Source organism: Netta rufina (genome assembly GCF_964035555.1).
Source record: "Netta rufina genome assembly, chromosome: 21".
Classification (NCBI taxonomy): Eukaryota; Metazoa; Chordata; class Aves; order Anseriformes; family Anatidae; genus Netta; species Netta rufina.
In genome coordinates, this window is record NC_140145.1 from 10,567,358 (window position 1) to 10,586,459 (window position 19,102).

The following is a 19,102-nucleotide window of genomic DNA, read 5'->3' on the forward strand; positions in this document are numbered from 1 at the left end:
GTCCTGGGGATTGCCTGACCGGCTGTTAATTGGAAAGCAGATCTGGCAGGCAGCAGCTGTGGGGAGGCCAGCAACGGAGACCGCCTTTCACAGCTTCCGAGCAGAGCGAGCAGGAGCCACTGGTGCCAAGTATTAAATGCCCAACATGAAGGATACGGAGATAGGAAGGGGAAGCAGCTTGCAGGGGAAAATGAAGTGCAAGAGCAACATAAAGACATACACAAGGACTGCAGCACTATCCCCAGCATGCTGCTGAGAGGTTCAATAACTCTGAATGGTTCAAGGACACAAATACAATCCTGAAGGAAACATAAGGTCACTGAGCAGCTTCAAACACCACATTCATTTTCAACAGTCAAGCTCTGAAATAAAAGGAGAGATCCCCAAAGTGTCAGCTTCCCTGCTGCAGACTTTTAGAATGGAGATAGGGACTGCAGAGTGAGAGGAGTGATCAGACTACAGGGTTAGCACTATCGCGAAACGATTATGCCCTCTCACTCCTTCTTGGCTACACGCTAACCACTGAAGAGAAAGCCCGCAATAATATAAGGGCGGATGTCTGGCATTCAAATTATTATCTGAACGAGACTCTTGGAAATGACAGTATCAGAAGTTTTTCCAATTATTTTCAGCTTCAAAAGAGATTTAATAAAGTAAGTCAAAAGCTAGAAGAAACATTAAAAAAAAAAAAAAAAAGACCAGCGTATTCTTTGCAATAATTCCTTAGGAACATCTGATTCTCATGTAAATTTCTCTCCCTGTTCTCTGCACAGACTGATTTGCAGTTGTAGGGTAGCTGATGAACCCAGATAGCATGTCCTGTTTACTGTACAGCTGCCTGTGCGTTCCAGGCAGCCTGTGCTTGTCAGGTTCACAGATTATGAAGCCAGAAGCAAGCACAGTGAGCATGTATTTCGACTTCCTTTATCACACAAACCATAGTCTACTCTCAGGTAATTCCTGTTTAAGCCAGACAACATTTTGGAGGAACAGGGGAACGTAACCCTAACATAAAAACGCACGGTGATTCAGAATCCACTGCAATCTTTCACAGACTGTCACAATGGTTAATCACTGGTTAATTACCTTCATTGTTGGGCTGCTCACAGTAGTCTACTCTTCACATTTGCATAGCTATCAAATAAGCATCATGAGATACAGACCTTCCAAGAGATCAAGCCCCAAGTGGGAGCAGCCCTGGTATTGATCTGATCAGCGATGGCACAGTCTGTCTCTAACGGGCTTGGATGGCTGCAAACGCTCCCTTACCTGCCGTGCTCGTAGAGCCACTTTGGCGTTGGTTGTCTTGCTGAGCTGGGTCAGCTCTGTCAGAATATTAATCAGCTCATCTGTCAAGGTGGGGTCACGGCCACATAGCTGGTCCTAAAAACAGAAAGAATTGAAAATGTTGAAAAGAGAAGGAAAACATCCTCTCTTCCTCTTACAAAGGGGTCTAAACGTGAAATATCTACACAGATGCTCTCAGATGCTGGACCACGTAACCTTTAGAGGTCCCTGTCTAAATCATTCTGCACTTCTGTGCCATCAGAGGTAAAAATATTAGATGTCCAATAATTTTACACATATTAAAAAAAAAAGCTAAAAAGCTACACAGAAGGAAATGCCTGGCACCGCTACCTATTTTCTTATTTGCAGCATGTGCTTTGGCACCCACACACGTCAGAAATGCTGACTGGTCAAAGACACTCAGGTATAACGTTATCCCGTTACCCAGTTCCAGTCTTTTACCAGAAGTTCCCCCAACAATGTAAAATTCAAAAAGCACCTAATTGCAGCAGAATGCTTTGTGTAACACACAAAAATTAGCAAACCTTCACTATGAAAGCTGACCCAACAAAGAGTTTAACTGCCTGAAGTTTCAAGAGATTTTAAATGTGTTGGTTTTCCCTGGCAGGTTTATCAAAGCAAAAAACAAAAATCAAAATAACAGAAGTCCCATGTCCATTAACTAGTAACTGCTCACACCACATACAATTGCAAAGCTAAATAGCTTTTTCCCCACATTGTTCTTGACCCCTTTCTCTCTGACCCCACACAAGTGCAATGTCATCTCTAGGAGTGATGGTGCAAAGCTCTCAGTGAGAGTGACCAAAGCTAAATCATTTTAAAAACCCAACAAACTAAGCTCCTGTCAGACTGTCACCTCCCACTAGCCAGCCCAGGACCAGCAAACAACTACAACAACTACCTCCAAAGAAAGTTCTGTAAATCTAACCGCTCTACATCAGTGTGTGAATTCACAGGGAATAATTCCACAACCACCTTTGGTGTGTTTGGAGTACAAATGCCTGGTGCTGTTCTATTAATTCTTGTTACTTTCAGCAGTAAGCAGGACACGGGACATATGCCACGCCATCTAACACAAGCAATTCTATCTAGTTAAGGGGAGGATGCGCATACAACAGTGAGTTAAGTACATAAAATGAATACACAACTTCAAATCACACTATATTTCAACAAATACATGAAAGATGGAGTAGTTCCCATCCTGCCTTAAACGCCTGCTAGCTAAAAATGTGAGTGATGGCAGCATAACGCTATTACTAAAACCATCCTCAGAGCCCTTTGTTAATAATGGATTCCTAGGGATACATCAATAACAGCAACACAAGCATCAAGGTGTTTTGACATGACATTTGCCCTTGGAGGACAAACGTAACCATCCCACATAAATAGCCTGGCAACCCATAAAATGCCACCGCCTTCACCATGATTACCAAATGTGCCAGGGGGGCCCTCGGACATGAAGAGTAATGCGCCTCCGAAGGAAGAGGAATGATGGGCCTTTGGCTAATGGGGTGACCTGTAATTCAGCAGCCTGTGGCTCCTAGCTCTGCCACAGACAACACGGTGACCTGAGGTCCATCGCCCTTCCTAAGCACTGGTACCCACTTGAGCCAAGCAGCCCCTGCCCCACAGCTCCTGCCAGGGTCTCACAGAGGATGTACGAGCAGAACCTGCCTCCCTGGGCAGCCTCCTCCTCGGTTCCTCTGCAGAAAGGCCTCTCCAGCAGGCTGTGAGTCCCAGCAGAAGTGGGACTCAAAGCGGGTGGCCTTAACTTGAGATGAAGCAGCTGACAGTGTGGGAAGAAGGAGCACAGACAAAAGACAAAGGGAAACTCAGGGAGTCTTTAGTTTTTTTCTGTTCTTCCTGGCTCCCAGCACGCCCCTCGCTGCCTCAGCCAGACGTTTCACCTCCCGACGTGAAGACACGGCGAGACTTTACCTCCAAGACACGGCTGGCATGGAGGTGAAAATCTAGACAAAAAGTTTCAGTCCCATTTTAGCAAGAAATAATCAGGATGACAACAACAAAATAAAGCAGGTAGCTGGTGCTACACTGGCTTTTGCCTGCACTGATTGGCAAAGGCAGTGAGCAAAGCCTCAAACCAGCTCTTTGACAAGGCCTTAACGCCTCCCCGGCACCCCCGTGTAATTACACACTTGAGTGACTGGACTCTGAAGAAAATTGAAGGCCTGAGCTGCGAACAGCTGCCATTTTCTCTCTCCATCACGCCAGCATGATTACTTGAGAAATGAACAGCCCCGGCTCAAAGCTACTCCAGAATTCTCAGAGGAAATATGGCTCCGTGTTCAAATAATGAGATTCTTAAGGCAAGCGTTACTTACAATCACACCACACACCAAAAAGAGAAAAGAAAAAAAAAAAAAGGAAAAAACGAGAGCCAGAAAGAAAGAATTCCAGGGCCCTTATATCCTACAAATTAGAATTTAAGAAACCCAGCCTCTGCCTGGGACAATTATGAGCCTTTTTCTGCTTTTGAGAGTTATTTTGTGGATGGCTACTTCGGAAATATTTTTGGCCGTTAACAGACCACATTATATTTCTATAGAAAAGGAAAAAAGAGGGGGAGGGAGGGACAAAGTCAGAAGGGGGGGGAAGGATACTATTGTAATTAGCCCCTTAACAAGCTGTACACCTAACTCCAGCCTGTGCTGAAAATCACGTTGTAGCTAAATTCATCCTGCCTTGAGGAACGTGAGTATTCACTCTGCTTCAAAGCCTTATGTGGAATGAAGATTTTCTGAGGCTTTTTAGGGAAAAGAAAAAGAGAGGCAGGACTCAGTTGCTGGGTTTTTATTTATTTTTCCTGAGAATGCAATTTGCTGGGGGAATGTTACTCATTAGAGAGCAGCTGAGGTTAATAAGAGCTGAGATTTTCACAAGCCAGTATCAAGACAGAAGAACATGGAAAGATGATGACAGGTCCCAGCGCAAGGATTTGTATGTGTTTCTAGGGTGGGATCCATATCCAAGAGATTCCCCAATCTATGCAAGCCCCCTGGACAGCTACACACCACTCCCAGGGGCAGAGACCTGATCCAGAGTGCCCAGCTTTGTGCTGAGACATCGAGTCCTAGCCTGGTTCCACCACACAGCTGGTCAGAAAGCGTTGCTGCAGACCTGCAGGGAGACTTTCTGAGCCTACAGCCAGGAAGAAGCTAAGACAGCAACTGCAAGCATATGAGACCAAATTGAGGAAGAACATGTGAAACCACGCGGGGACACCAGTACAGGCTGGCTGATGCCATTCACTAAGAAGAAAGCAGGAAGAAATTCCACATTGCTGCGGCCGCTTCCGTAGCTAGGAGGTTGGCATCCGTAAGAATAAGAGCTGTCAATTCAGTACCTTTCAAAGCATCAAACACACAGCTACAAGGAGAAGCAAATTTCCAGATCAGACAACTTACAATGAGCATTGTAACAAGCAGGTTCTTCTTGGTGACCTGAGCATGTGAGAAGATGTAGTTCAGTACAGCATTCATGTCGCTTTTATTCTCTTCCCGAAGGGCAAAGACACACTTGTCATAGTGACCTGCAATCAGAAGTGCACATTTTTGCCAGCCTCCAAACCTCTGTGTCATGGAATATATGTGACAAGATGTGGTTTGTTTGTTTTTTGTTTGTTTGTTTGTTTTTTACATTTATTTTTTGAGAATCTACTTTGTGTGATCCACACAATCAGTTGCGGGCTGGAAGCATTCCTCCCCACACCCACACCCCTCAACTGCAAGTTTTAATTCAAGCAGTTGAATTTCTCTTCTTAGAACAGCTGAAATACCAAATACCTGGTGAGCATTCAAATTTCAACCAGAATGAAATAATAGAAAAAAGACTTGCACCATCCTCTGCCACCAGCAAACTGAAGTGCAAAGGACTCTTCAGTACCATTACTGCAGGAATGGGGGCAGTATAAAAGAAAAGTAGAGCAGAAGCTGAACTACCTGTAAGAACTTGAGCCTCCTAATTAGCTAGTCCTTCATTGCCATCTTGTGCCTGGATACAGTAGTGCAATTTATTTCAGTTCTCAGTGTTTGAGGCTTATTCTTATGAACACTGAGAAACTTCATGGTATTTTACAGCAGGTGCAAATAGCTCAGACTTTTATATTTTTACTGCACTTAATTTTCTTACTGCAGAATTTAATAAGGAGGCAAGATGGAACTAAACAGCATGGTGAATGTAAACAGTTTTTCTGATTCTAATTTTTCTGCAGATGCTCAGAAATCAGAAAATAAAAATCCAGCTTCTAGTATGAAGCTTCTGCATGTGGAACACCCAACGTGTGGAGGTCTCTAGCTGGAGGCTACTGCTGACAGAGTCAGAGTAAGAGAAATCAAAGGAGAACTGCTTTACCTCTACTCTAGAACAAGTTCACAGAGCGGCTGAGCCTTAGCAAGCTCAATAACTGCAACCCGTAATTCAGTCAATCTGTCTCTTTACTCCAGATCATATGGAAATCCTCACTTAGAGGATTATAAACTCATGTGGAGATTGTTCTTTTGATGATTTACAGGGAAAAGGAGCATTCCTAGTCTGAAAAGAAGCCAGTCATATTATGGCATCTAAACTATGGGTAAGGTGGCACAGGATGTGAAAGATGATGGACATAGAAACAGTGGAAATGAGTAGAACAGACAACTTTAGGGTGGAGTTTGTCATTTGCTGGTTCAAACTGATGATACATAAGCATTATGAGCACTCAGAAAGCTCAAACTGGACATAAGCTTCTCTATAAAAAAAGAAAAAAAATGTCTTTCAGGAATCAAGTGCTTGATGTGCACAGCGACTCACCATGCTGAAACTGAGTCTCCACCTTCAGGTACTGACGGAGCAGGTCCATCACCACAGCCTTCATGTGACCCCGAATACCACTCCGGTACCTGCAGAAGCAAAGAGGTCAAACCTAGCACTGAGTGAGACTGTCAGTGCGCTGTGTCTGAAACTGCAGGTGAGTAACACTCAACACAGATGGCAGAGTAAGTCTGCTTGTATGTGGAAAGAAGCACACCTGCTCCCAAAAACCACTGGACAACCTCTGCAACCAGAATGAATGTGAAAATTCTACCATTCCTGTTGTGGGTTAGCATGGCTCATGCTTTGCATCAAAACATCCTTTTTCTTCCGAGAATATCACAACTCTAGGAGCTAAAAGGCATGACACACCAGCTGCTTGATGAAATACCCAAGATGGGATCAGCGTCAGGACAGAAGTTAAATCTTTCTTTCATAAGGCAAAGGGAAAAAGGAAGAATCTGTATGTGTGCTTCACAGCCAGAAGCCACACCCACACAGTCCCCACATTGTTCTTCAGGTTGGAAATAAGGAGAAATTTCTTCTCAGAAAGTGGTTGGGAATTGGAACCAGTTGCCAGGGGAGGTGATGGAGTCACTGTCCCAGGGGGTGTTTTAAGGAAAGCGTGGATGTTGTACTTAGGGACACGGTTTAGTGGGTGATATTGGTGGCAGGGGACTAGATCATCTTGGAGGTCTTTTCCCACCTTAATGCTCCTATGAAAACAGCTCACCTTTGTACGAGCTGCACAATGCTCTGTGTGTTCATGAAGAAGACCTCACGCTCTGATTTGCGGTTCAAAGTGGCTGCATGGCTATCCAGGATATTGGCAATCTGAAAGAGAGAAGTCTCATGGCAGTTCCAGTCCTGGATGGGGAGATCTGGCTGAACAACTAGGGCAGAAACTGAGCACTGCCAGATAAACCAGACCAGAGCTCCAGCAGACTTCAGCAAAGGCCAAAGCCTTAAACTACTAAGGAAGTTAATGGCTTAACAATGACAGAAAAATTGATGCACAACATCATATACTACGGAAATCACCTTCCAACATCTCATTACCTGATGAGGCTTTCCTTAGTCGCAACCATTCTTTTTTAAGGTTATGTTGACACCAGAAAGTGCACTGTAGCATATGTATCAGCCAAAAAGCAAGTAAATAAATGCCCACAAGGCCACTGACATGATTAAATTGCTTCCAATTCCCAATCTAGCCTATTTAAAGCTATACTGAGCAGAGAACACACAGCCTTCAGCATGGGTAAAGAAGGCAAACCCGTAAGCTTAAGTAATACTGTAAGTATCTTTCATCGCGAAGATCCTGGATTCAAAAGCACCTTTCAGGTCCATCTAACCTCCAGCTAATTTAAAGGAATTTTATACTTCTCTTTGCCCCCAACAAAAGACAAATTTTTTTCCTCTGTATGAGTGTGGTTGATCACCTGTTGGCTGGGAAATTGGCAAAGGACTGATGTGATGTTGCTGGCATACTGGGCCATCTCCTTCTTGATGGACTTCTCCACATTGGGTGGGATCCGTCCAGAAACACTGGTCATGATGTCCTGAAGTTCCAGCAGAGGCAAAGATGGATCTCTCAGGGTCTTCATTAGCCGCTCAACCCAGCCCTTCACCTAGAGACAAGGCAGTGTAAAGACAAACATAAGGAAAAAAATAAGCGGTAAGAATGGAGGAAAGGAAAGGCTGTTCAGGGAGGTCTTCTTCCGCTCTTGCTCTCAGAAACAAAAGTAAACAATACCTTGCTGCTGAAGTAGGGCTCTGGCAGGCAGTATCCGTTCATCACATTGACCAGGTTATCTAGGACATAATGGAAGATGCGATGGAGTTTCTCGCCTCGAAGTGCTGTGCTCTGGATCTGTGGCAAGGTACCCGTGTGCAGTTCAGCCTGGAAACACAAGCAAGCACCACAGTGTCACTAACCCTCCAAAACTGCTCCTCAGCAACTAACCCTCCAATTGCTCTCACAGGGTCTGACACCCTTGGAGCTGGGATACCTATCCCTGTCCTCCAGAAGAGGGTCACAAAGAGGAGTCCATGATAAAAAAGAATAAGCATGCAGAGGAATAAAGCAGATAGAAAGATCTGGCCAACCACCAATATCATCGACAGCCATGTATCCCCAACAGCAGTGAGATAAGAGCACGACAAGACTGGTACAAAAGCTTAGCTTGAATCAGAGGATGAGACAGTAATCTGAGTCCTAGTCCTCATGTAACAAATGTTACAGTGACAATTCCAGTACAATGCACAAATCTGAAGTTGGTTCAGTATATTGGGCCATCTTGTAGCACTTTCAGCATCGCTCCCCTATTAAAACCACAGCAAACTTCTGTGCTTCCTGCAACTTCTCACCTGCTGAACCCTGCTGGGATCATCCAGTTGGAGCTTGGCAATCACACAGCCTGGATCCAACACTGCCCCAGGGCGTTTGACGTAATGGATGCAGCCCGATTCTCCTACTGTCAGTGTCATCACCATTTTCATCACCTGTAGCAAGGAAACAGGTTACACATGCAGCTTTTGTTCTCCCCAGATGGCTCTGGTTTTGTGAGCTAGCAGCCAATAATCCTACCGCAGACCAACAAACCTGCATGACCACCTTTTGTATTCAGCTTTTCTCAAAGGCTTAAAAGTACAAACATGGTGAATGAAACTCCAGGAATTTAAGTCAATGGTAGAACGAACTACTAGGCCACGGATTAGTGCAGCAGGAAGCTGTTTGAACCAATGGGTACTCAGGTAGGTCCCACATTCAACACAGATAGCTGCAGATATAATTTACTACTGCAGAGATAATTTATTACTGCAGCTGCTGGACTCTTAGAAATTAGGATTACTTTCTAGAGGTCACAGGTCTCAGCCTTCTGTTCACAAATAGAGATGCTGTCAGCTCAGCCAAGGGAGCTCTTGCCTTTGGAGCAGAAGTGTTGGGTTTGGGGGAGGGCAGTCTAGTTTTACCACTGCTGTAGCACACACCACAATGGGGAACACAGGAATTAAGCAGGTGGTGCCTTCTTAGCCATCACTCGGTTGCAGTGTATAAAAGAGTTTACATAAAATACCTAGATCTATGGCTCGATAGTGTTCTCCTACACAATCTCTCCAACTGTTTTAATTGCCCCTCTCCGAACACACCCTTCCCTCCCTCAAATCTGTCTTGAGCCATGGACTCCTACACAACCTCTCACGCTTTCCTCACTATGACGCAGAAATTGTTAGTCCTCCTCCTCTCTAAGCGTTAAGTAACTTCCAAGGGAGAAGTGATGTTTATTTTCAGCTTAACTTGTCTGAGCAACCTGATAAATAATCAGGCAATCAGAGAAGTCTTAATTTATTACTTAATCCCAGCATATACCTCTGCTTCTGAGTCTTTAAGTGCTAAGCAGGGGCCTACAAACAGAAAGCCTTCTTCACTGTAGTTAGAAGACATGGTACACGTGGATCCTACTCTCCTTTGATATCACAGCAAGACGGTAACCGTGATAGTAACTCTTGCGGCTGAGAAATTTTGCTTATCACTTGGTGCAGTCATTAATGCTCAAATTGCAGCTGTTAATTTCTTCCCTACCACACCACTCCGCTTGCTGATTCCTACATTAGTCCAAGTTAAAACACAGAAAAATTTGGAGAGGAAATACTCTGAGTTACTCCTCATTCTTAATTCCCAGTTCCAGAACATTCGATTTATTTCCTCCTCAGCTTTTGCATGGACAGATTCAGCATCTGCAACCAACTTAGTTCTTTGAGATTTTACCTCAATTTCTGCAAAGCATTGGCCTGCAAACACGTGTCCGCCGTCCTCCACCACGTACTGAATAAGCTTCCCAGCTGACGGCGAGCGCAGGATGGAGGGATCGTTTTCCTTTTCAAACACACAGGTCTTGTTACCTATGGTGATGCGATACCTAGGAAATAACAGGAAAAATAGAATCAAAGAACCATTTAGGTTGGAAAAGCCCTTCAAGGCCATGAGTCCAACCATCCGCCTAACACTCCACGTCCTCTGCTAAACCATGTCCCTAAGCGCCTCATCCACACGTCTCTGAAATACTTCCAGGGATGCCAACACTTGGGCAGCTCACTCCAATGCCTAACCACCCCTTCTGTGAAGAAATCCTTTCTGATATCCAATCTAAACCGCCCCTGGCACAACTTGAGGCCACTGCCTCGTGTCCTATCACTTGTCACCTGAGAGAAGAGACCGGTACCCACCTCCCTGCAGCCCCTGTTGCAACACTGCACACATGCTTCTCCTCTACCAGTGGGTATCACTCACTGTTAGAACCAGAACCAATGAAGTTCAGGATTTCATATAAACAAAAACTGATATTAGTGGAGATTGCACTCTCCATACTTAACACACAACACATTCAACAAATCCCACGCAAAATCCTCTTGTAAATGGAGCAAAGCTGAAAAGAGCAGGATGTATCCATACATTAAACTAAGGTTGAAATTTTATAGCATTTGCCAACCCAGAAAGTTATCAAAACTTTCTCGGAACTCCTGAGCACTTTGTTACATTTGCCATAGAAAATAACCAGCAGAGGGGGCAAAGTGGTTCCAAATCCAGAAGGTGGAGATTTACTGACGTTCTAGTTTTCACCTCCATGTGTTTCATCTCAGATACTAAAGCATTCAGAATCCCACGAGCAATAACAACACCTATCTCTGTGAGGACCAAGGTCTCCATCAATATCTTTCAAATTACCCAGCTTAGAGTCATGGAAAGAACAACTTCTCACACTTTCACAGAAAACACGAGTCAATCACAAACTACGTCTAAGGGAAATGGGGATCTAAGCCCTAGTTCACCTAAACAACCTACAAAATCAACTGGTTGGTCAGAGCACTAAGTTCCTCTCCCAGGTGACCAGATATAATCCAAAAAGGGCACTTTTAAAGAGCCAGCAGGAGAATACGCACCACATCAGTACACACTCAGATCTTTCTTGTAAAAGTATCCTGGATAAGCTCTTCAGATGAAAGCAACATCTCCCTGCAAACTCCTCGATAATAACACACCTAGCAAGCTCTCCCATTCCCAGTTGATCACTTGGACGCAGAAGGTTAGGAGTACACCTAATCTTGACTTGTATGGAAATGTTATACAACAAACTTTCCAGGTTGCTACCTGTCCACTTCTTCCTTCATGTACGTAGTATAGCTGCTGCCATCATAGGACAGGAGCAGTCCTCCATCGCTCAGCCGGTGCACATCCACTTCTACACAGGAGCTGTTCATGATGACCACGTAGGAGTTGGGAGACTGTCGGGTCACCTGCAGATCCACAAGAACGAGAAGTCTTACATGCAGGAGCCATGGCAGGTATTACAAAGATTAAGCCAGAGCAGCACACGAACATTTCCAACTAATGGTGGCAAGAGGATGGTTCTCCACGCTGTGCAACTTACCTTCAGCACATACTTCCGTCCTTCGTAGATGAGTTCCACATCCACGGTGTTTAGCAGAGTATGAGCAGGCAGAACTTGGCCCCTTGAAAAAGAAGCACAAAACAAAACATGTTTTCCAGAAGCCATCAAACGGCTATCAGGGGCCCAAGGAAGTTCAAAGACATATGCAAGAATTAGGCTTTTACACCATTTCTTCTTACAAGAGGTACACAACCATTTGATAAAGCCAGTCCATCTCTCTCTACCCATACAGATCACCTCTACTTTCCTTTCCATTCAATAACTTTTGCCTTTGAGTCAAAGAAGCATCACAGTCCAAGTTACAGAACTCATAGCATGACTTCGCATTGGGATAAAGCAGCTCTTCCCCCTGTTTGCAGTATGGAGTCACCAACGGGACACTGAAGGGAAGAACTATTAAAAATGGATTTGCCTGGGTCATACCTGGTTTAGCCTGACGGAGCGTTATGACTGGGTTCCCTACAGTGCCTGTTCTACTTTAAAGCCAGCAGGAACAGACAGGATTTTCTAAGTACCGGTGGGAAACATTCAGTTTTGAAAATTATGTCAAATCTAGAAAATTAAATCAAACATCAAAACAGAAGGACAGTATATGGTGATTCAAGACTCCCTAAAATGTTGGCGTGGCAGCACAAAGGGAAAAAGAACTCCACATTTCTGCACCGTTTCTTGAAGCTTCTGCCAAAACAGCCAGAAATCAAACCAATCTGTTCAAACAGCAGGGGATATCTGGGGAGATGCATAGATACGTGCCAGTTTTCTTAGGCCAGTAGACAAACAGCTACCAGAGAACAGAGAGCAGATAACAAGCTCTGTGTATTTCTGGCTTGTACTCTACTTGAACAAAACTTGCAAGTCAAAAATAATTACAATCTGCTTGTCAGCTGTCTACCCAATCAGCCTGCAGCTTACCTTTCTAGAGAGTGCAGGAAGTTTGAGACACTGTTCCGTAAGCTCACATCAGCCACATGAAGAGCTCCACACACCACTCCTAGCATGGTATCAGGCCTTTCGGCCTAGAAAAAAAGAGTACATAAAACAGTTACACCTCCTTTAGCCTAAAAGCCAAAATACGAGCCTTAGTTCTCACTTACACTAAGATGCTTTTATGGTCAACTCTAAAACCACTTTCCCCAGACAAAATAGTGACCTAAAGCCTGATGAAAATGTTAATTTGTAAAGTGGAAAATTAAGGATTTAGGAGTTGAAATTAAGCACTCCTAAATCCCTGTCTTCTTGCAACCATCATCCGCCAAGCTTTCCTACTCTCTGTTTCTCACTCTCTCTGCCCCACCTTCTCCCCTTCCTCTCCCTCTCTCCAACTTGTAAAGCAAGATGTAAAGCAAAGCATCTCCAAGATGTAAAGCAAACATCTGCACCTGTACTTTCTCAGCAATAAGCCGATCCAACCAGCCAGTGTCAATGCGGTTCTGCTGGAAACTTTCTGTTTCCAACAGTTTAATCAAGTACTCAACAGTGGTTCGGAAATCCCCTCGGATGGACAGCTCCTTCAAAGCCACCACCATGTTTCTGAAAAAGAAAAGAGTACCCATTACCCATCCCATATTAACAGTAATGTGCAAGCTAATAACTCTAGATGGTTCCCCATAAGTTGCCTGGAAAAACTAGTCAGAAAATAAGAGCAGAAGAACACGTGCACTGGAGCAAGATTCTATGTGGCATGCTTGGGAATTAAAGAATATTGATTTTCTTCAATCTGCTGCTGGTGCGAACCAGAAAAGCTCAGCCAGCACCAGCGATGAGATCAGGAGTTCCTGCTGTCATCATCGTCCAAGTACCTATAACACACACGGAGTATACACAGAATGACAGGTGCTGTCACCATCCCACCCAGAATGGAACAGTGGAAAGACTCTGGATAAAAAGTGGCTTGGATGACAGGTCAGACAGTTCTGTCTTATGACAGGACTTTTATGTTCCACATCACGAGGATGCTCAGTGGCTTACAACGCATTGGCATAGTAAGTTATCAATGGTGTTCCAGTCAGAAGCCTTCAACATGAATGCTTTCAAAGAGGGACTTCAACAGAATGGTAGCTAATCTTACCCCAGCAGCAGACATGCAAGGCAGGAATGAAACAGAAAGGAAAAAAATAAAGAGAAGTAACCAAAAAGTGTAAAAATGTAGGTGTAACACAGTGGAACTGCAAAGCATGTGGGATGAAAAGCCTGACCATGACATGGAAAGCAAGTTAAGAGAGGGAAACTTCTCTTAAAATTCCTAAAATAAAGAAGTCTAGTTTTATCCACGGCCCTTTGGATTAAAAAGAACCAAGACAAGATATTTCTTTACTTACGAGATGGCTTCTTCACGATTCTCTCCCCAGGAGAAGCAGTGACCAAACTGAGAATCAGCAAACTCATGAAGCCCTCCTGCAGCAGCAACACTGAAATAGCCCCAGACGTTCTTATTGCTGCGGAAATTCAGTTCCTGGACTGTACCAGAACTAGGCTTAAATCCCTGTAAAGACAGACAGACATTGCTATACACCCTAAAGAAAAAGTAAATAATCCAGAATTAGGGGAGTAATCAGAGTTATAAAGAGCATCTCTTTGCACTTCAATGTGATACACACATAGCTAAGTTCTGGCTGAATCTGTAAAGAGTTCAGTGCCAAAGCACCAGGATGGTTCTCAAGAATACAGAAATGCAGGAACTGTTGCAATTCAGAGAACACGGAAAACTGAAAACCTTAGCTTTCGTGAGGTCAACACCACCTTAAGCAGCTAACAATGACAGGGTGCTTGGGGAACAATAAAGTCACAACAGAAAGAAGTCATAATGCTAAGGCATAGACACAATCTATTATACCCCAGGAAGATGAGGAGACAAAGGTAAACATACTGTACAACACACCTGTGTCAGCCCATTCGTGTTCTTCTAGTGTCTAACCACAGCCTACAGAGCTATCAGCTAAGGCAGATAAGGGAAGAATCTTTTTAAGTTGCTGCCAAACCTTCCAGGAACAGCAGCAGGACTGAACCTAGCTGGAAAGCTTGGGATTATCAGTGTGATTAGGAACTATAGAATTTAAAACACTCACCTCATCAGGATTCTCACTGGTGATACGTGCAGCAATAACATGGCCACGCGGACAGGGAACATGGGCTGAGTTCTCAAAATCAATAGCTCCATCTCCCCATGGAGAAACACCATACATCACTCGGATATCCTTGATCCTGTGGAGCGGAATCCCCATGGCAATCTAAGGGGGAGAAACAGTATTTACCACCACTAAGCAAGTTGCTTTCCTCACAAAGTCCTTCTTCCTGGAGGAACTCCACAAATTCTCTGCAGAAGCTAACGCTGCAGTTCTGGTATGGCAAATACACACGCCTGTTTTCTTATGTGAGCCTTCTCCATGGACACATCTTGGAACATTCCTGGTTCTCAGGACAGCTGAGCTGAGTGTAATATCCACCCTAAGCCTTTCACACAGTATTTTCCATGGACTGATTAAAGGGCTTCAAAGAAAGCTGGCCAGTGCTAGGTCAGCTGAGGATGGGCGTACATTAGGCCTGTTAAAAATACACTAAGGTGCCAGTGAGACAGTTGGCCCCTAACTGGTCGCATGAGACCTTTGTGGAATTTCACAACCATGAATTGCAGAGAGGGTAACCTGTAGAACTGGCAGCCTTACAGACTAAAGTCCCAGTAGTCATTAACTGTTTGGTTTTTTGCTTTGTTTTGTTGTTGCTTTTTGGTTGGTTTTGGTAGTGGGTTTTTTGGTTTTGTTTTTTCAGCTACAGTTCAAAAAGGCTGAGCTTTAGTTCAACCATTTCTTTCAGCTGTCTATTAGCCAGACACTAACAGATAAAAGAAAAGACCAAACTGGTTACTGCACCAATGCCCCCCTCTATGAAACTGCATCTAGCATCAGCAATATGCAAGAACAGTGCCCAAACAATGAGGAAAGCATCTGATCAGCTACAAAACCGTCAATGCCTGGCAAATACATACATTGAGCTACTGGAATTATCTGCCAAGAGAACACTCAGGCCAAAACCAAGCGGCCTCCTGACAAAATGAAGATGATCCTGCTCCCCCTGCTTGCTGAAATAAAATGATGATGGTCTTGACTGCTAGGAATTGGATGGGAGGTCTCTAGCATAGGAGAAGTCATGATGTGTCTGCCAAGCAGAGGGAGCTAGCTATATGCCAAAGCACTTCTGGTCTGGAAACGCACCTCAGTTCAAGCTTTCCAGTTCCTACCAGATCACACACCCTTTCATGCCTGCAGGCATTCAAAACAAGCTGCTCACCCTTGAAGGCTAGTATCTTTTGCCAGTGCCTTGGGTGACAGAGCTGAGAGAGTTACTTCTTTCCAAACCCAAAGCAAATTGCTCCAAAGGCTTAGCAAGAAGAGAACTTCACATTCATGAGATTTGGGCCAAGTCAGCACAGTGAATCCAGCCACAGCTGCATGAAGCACAGCGATGGCTGACAAAGTGCATCATGCAAGCCCGAGTAGCTGCATCTCCCATGCAACAGCCAGTCTCCTTTTTGTCAGGGAGACTGATACAACCTGGTTCCTGTGAGCTCCCTGCTTTGACGACACTGAAGAGGGATTGTCTGTCACAGAGCGTGCAGAGCACTAGACTCAATTTGATGGCATCTACCTTGGCCTCTCCATCGTACAGACATACCTTGTAATTTCAGGAAAGGCAGGAATTCAAAATAATAAAGGTGAAAGTAAAAGTTAGGCTAGCAGAGCTACCAGTTTCCAACACTCCTGCAGCTAGCTCATCTATGAGCCTCAGCTATGAAGAGGAACCATCTGCTATGAGTGAGGGGCTTGGAGAGGTGGAAACAATTGTCCTGGAAGTCAGGAACTGCTAATCAAAATTTAAAAGATCAAAGTCACTTTTCTGAATTTCAAACAACTGCTGAACTTGCTGAAAGATGAAAATTCCAGTTGTCTGTTGTTTTTCCCCTCTGTCATTAGAAATTCTGGGAATACTGTTCTCCCTTGGAGGCAGCGGAGTAGGTGATGCACTGCTCAGAACTGGCACAGCAGTTGATTGCTCTCTTAACCTCAGAAGCCAACTCATTTGACAAAATAATTTTAGAGCTTTAAGAACTACTCATGTCTAAAGCCTGTTGAGACAGGCCTTTTACACACCTTTCCTTAAATCAGTTTTCCTACCTTTACATTTTATTCTGCTGCTGCTTCACACTGCTTTTAACTGAAGGTCTCCCTAAGCAGTCCAGAACAACTAGAAAATAACCTCTCTTTGCTTTCCAAATCCGAAAGAACCAAAAGGTAGAACCGTAACTTAGTTGAACAGTCCTAACAGAAGGGGAAGAATATTTTGCAACATATAAGTTTTGCTCCAGCCACAGAAGATAAATCCCAAGCTGGTAAAGTACCCAAACAGGTCTATTAATTGTTGGGTGCTTTTGTTGGGAAGGAAGAGTGGGGGATACAAGTAACACCTACCCGCACTTGAGGATATAGGCCATATTTGGTCACGCTCTCTAACATTTTCCGTACATTCTCTCCTCTATCAGTACCAAGATCTACTCATCTGCATAACATTAGTGTGTGATCCAGTTTTAACACAGAAACCTGGCAGTGACTCAACAGGAGTCCGCCCCCCTAATTTTACTAGGGCTTCAGCAGAACAGGTTTTTCATGGTCAGGCCTCTTCACCACACAATTCCAGTACCTCTGAAAGCCTCCAGAAGCTCGGGACCTGGGTCCTGACTCACCTGGAGCTGTGCTGCCGGCAGATTAACATCAGCTACCATCTCCGTGCAGGGGTGCTCCACTTGCAGACGGGGATTCAACTCCAGAAAGTAGAAACTGCCATCCTGGCTGTAGAGGTATTCCACGGTGCCTGCGCTCACATATCCCACCATTTTGGCAAGCTTCACTGCACACTAGCACACAGGAAAGAAGAGTGTTTGTTCTGTTCAGCCATGCCATCCACTTCAGTCTTCTTGGGGGTATTCTAAAACATCCGAAAGCTTGTACCCAGCCCAAGAACTACTCAAAGAAAAGCACATGGCACAGGAGTTTAGGTTTCCAGGCTATTTCATTTGCACTGCTTACAAAGGGCAGAGTTTGAAGTGAGTATTTGTAACAGTCAGGATTAGAAAATTCATCCAATCCCTGCAGCTTGTTTTTAATGTGACAACACGTATTTAAAATACACTGCCATCCCATTTTTGAGGTGAAAGCAGTTTTCAAGAGAGCTCTAAACTTTTTGTTAGCGCATGGTGGACTCATGCTTGGAAATGTCAGTGGTTGTCCACAAAAAGCACTTTAAGACACAAAACCCTTTGCTCTTTTAAAAGATTCAACAATGTAAAATTACTGGCAATGTAAAAAAAAAAAAATCCTGGCTGTTTCTGGAGCGTCATAAGGAAAGAAAATTTCAGAGCCTCTCTCACCTGCTCCATGTGCTCAAATACCACCGACGTCGCAATAGAAGCAGGTGCTTCTTCAATAATCTTCTGGTGCCTGCGCTGCACAGAGCAGTCCCGACCAAAGAGAGAGATGGCATTGCCGTACTGATCTGCCAGGATCTGCACCTCCAAGTGGCGGGACTGCTTGGCTAGCCTCATTACGAAGATTGGAGAGCCTGGGACTTCAGCTTGAACCTATAGCAGAGACAGCATATAAATGGACAAACCATTTTTTGTAAACAACTGTCTTCATCACAATCAACCCAAGCTCATTTTTAAGCAGCAAGTATCCATACTATTTCCCATGGGCCACTTATAGCTGAAAATACCTTGTGTTTGCTTGCATGCAATTGGAGTGCTGTTTCCATCATCTCAGCTTTCCTAAATAACCCATAAGCTAAAGCAGGTTTGTGCCCCTCAGCATTTTACATTTACACTGCAAATACTCTCTATTACATGGATTTATTCAGCATCTACCAGGACGCTGAGTATTTGACAACCATACTGGTTATGCAGATATACTGAAATCCTACCAACATAGAGAAGAAAGAACGCAGCCTGTGCCAGTCTTACTGCCCTCACAGTGAAGAATTTCCCCCTTTTATCTAACCTAAACCTATCCCCTTTTAGTTTAAAGCCATTCCCCTTGTCCTATCACTACACTTCCTGACAGTGACCCTCCCCAGCTTTTCTGTAGCCCCCTTTAGGTATTGGAAGGCTGCTGTAAGGTCTCCCCAGAGCCTTCTCTTCTCCAAGGTGGACATCTAGAATGAGACAGTAAAAATCAGTGGAAATAATCACCTGTCTAAATAGGTTAGGGAAGTCATCTGCATTGTTAACTTTCCTAATTCCTTTTTCCTCCTCCTCCTTCAGAGGCCTTGATCATGACAGGGTAGCCAACCTCTTCAGCAGCCTGTTTATAACAGGAAAACATGGGTAAGTAGCAAAAAGTTAGCAGTATCAAGTTGAAAAGATTGTTACTTCCCTATGATTTGTGTCCAAGCCTCCACATCTTCTGACTCTATTTAGCAAGCTACACATGAATGAGATAGAAACCAAATATTCCAGTTCAAGAGGGTTCCTGTAGGTGGAAAAATGGGGA

The 19,102-nt window shown here is 44.2% G+C and overlaps 1 protein-coding gene across 1 annotated transcript in view; it reads right to left on the reverse strand.

The window, feature by feature from the left end:
* Positions 1–19,102, reverse strand: part of ACACA (acetyl-CoA carboxylase alpha) — a 117,781-nt gene that overhangs the window by 77,624 nt on the left and 21,055 nt on the right. Inside the window, 18 exon segments of the mRNA XM_084299665.1 lie at positions 1,270–1,383; positions 4,734–4,858; positions 6,118–6,206; positions 6,851–6,951; positions 7,557–7,745; positions 7,871–8,017; positions 8,485–8,619; positions 9,887–10,037; positions 11,267–11,412; positions 11,547–11,628; positions 12,480–12,583; positions 12,947–13,097; positions 13,886–14,049; positions 14,633–14,794; positions 17,302–17,472; positions 17,986–18,195; positions 18,802–18,855; positions 18,857–18,913. Coding sequence (XP_084155791.1) covers positions 1,270–1,383; positions 4,734–4,858; positions 6,118–6,206; positions 6,851–6,951; positions 7,557–7,745; positions 7,871–8,017; positions 8,485–8,619; positions 9,887–10,037; positions 11,267–11,412; positions 11,547–11,628; positions 12,480–12,583; positions 12,947–13,097; positions 13,886–14,049; positions 14,633–14,794; positions 17,302–17,472; positions 17,986–18,195; positions 18,802–18,855; positions 18,857–18,913 — 2,352 coding nt within the window.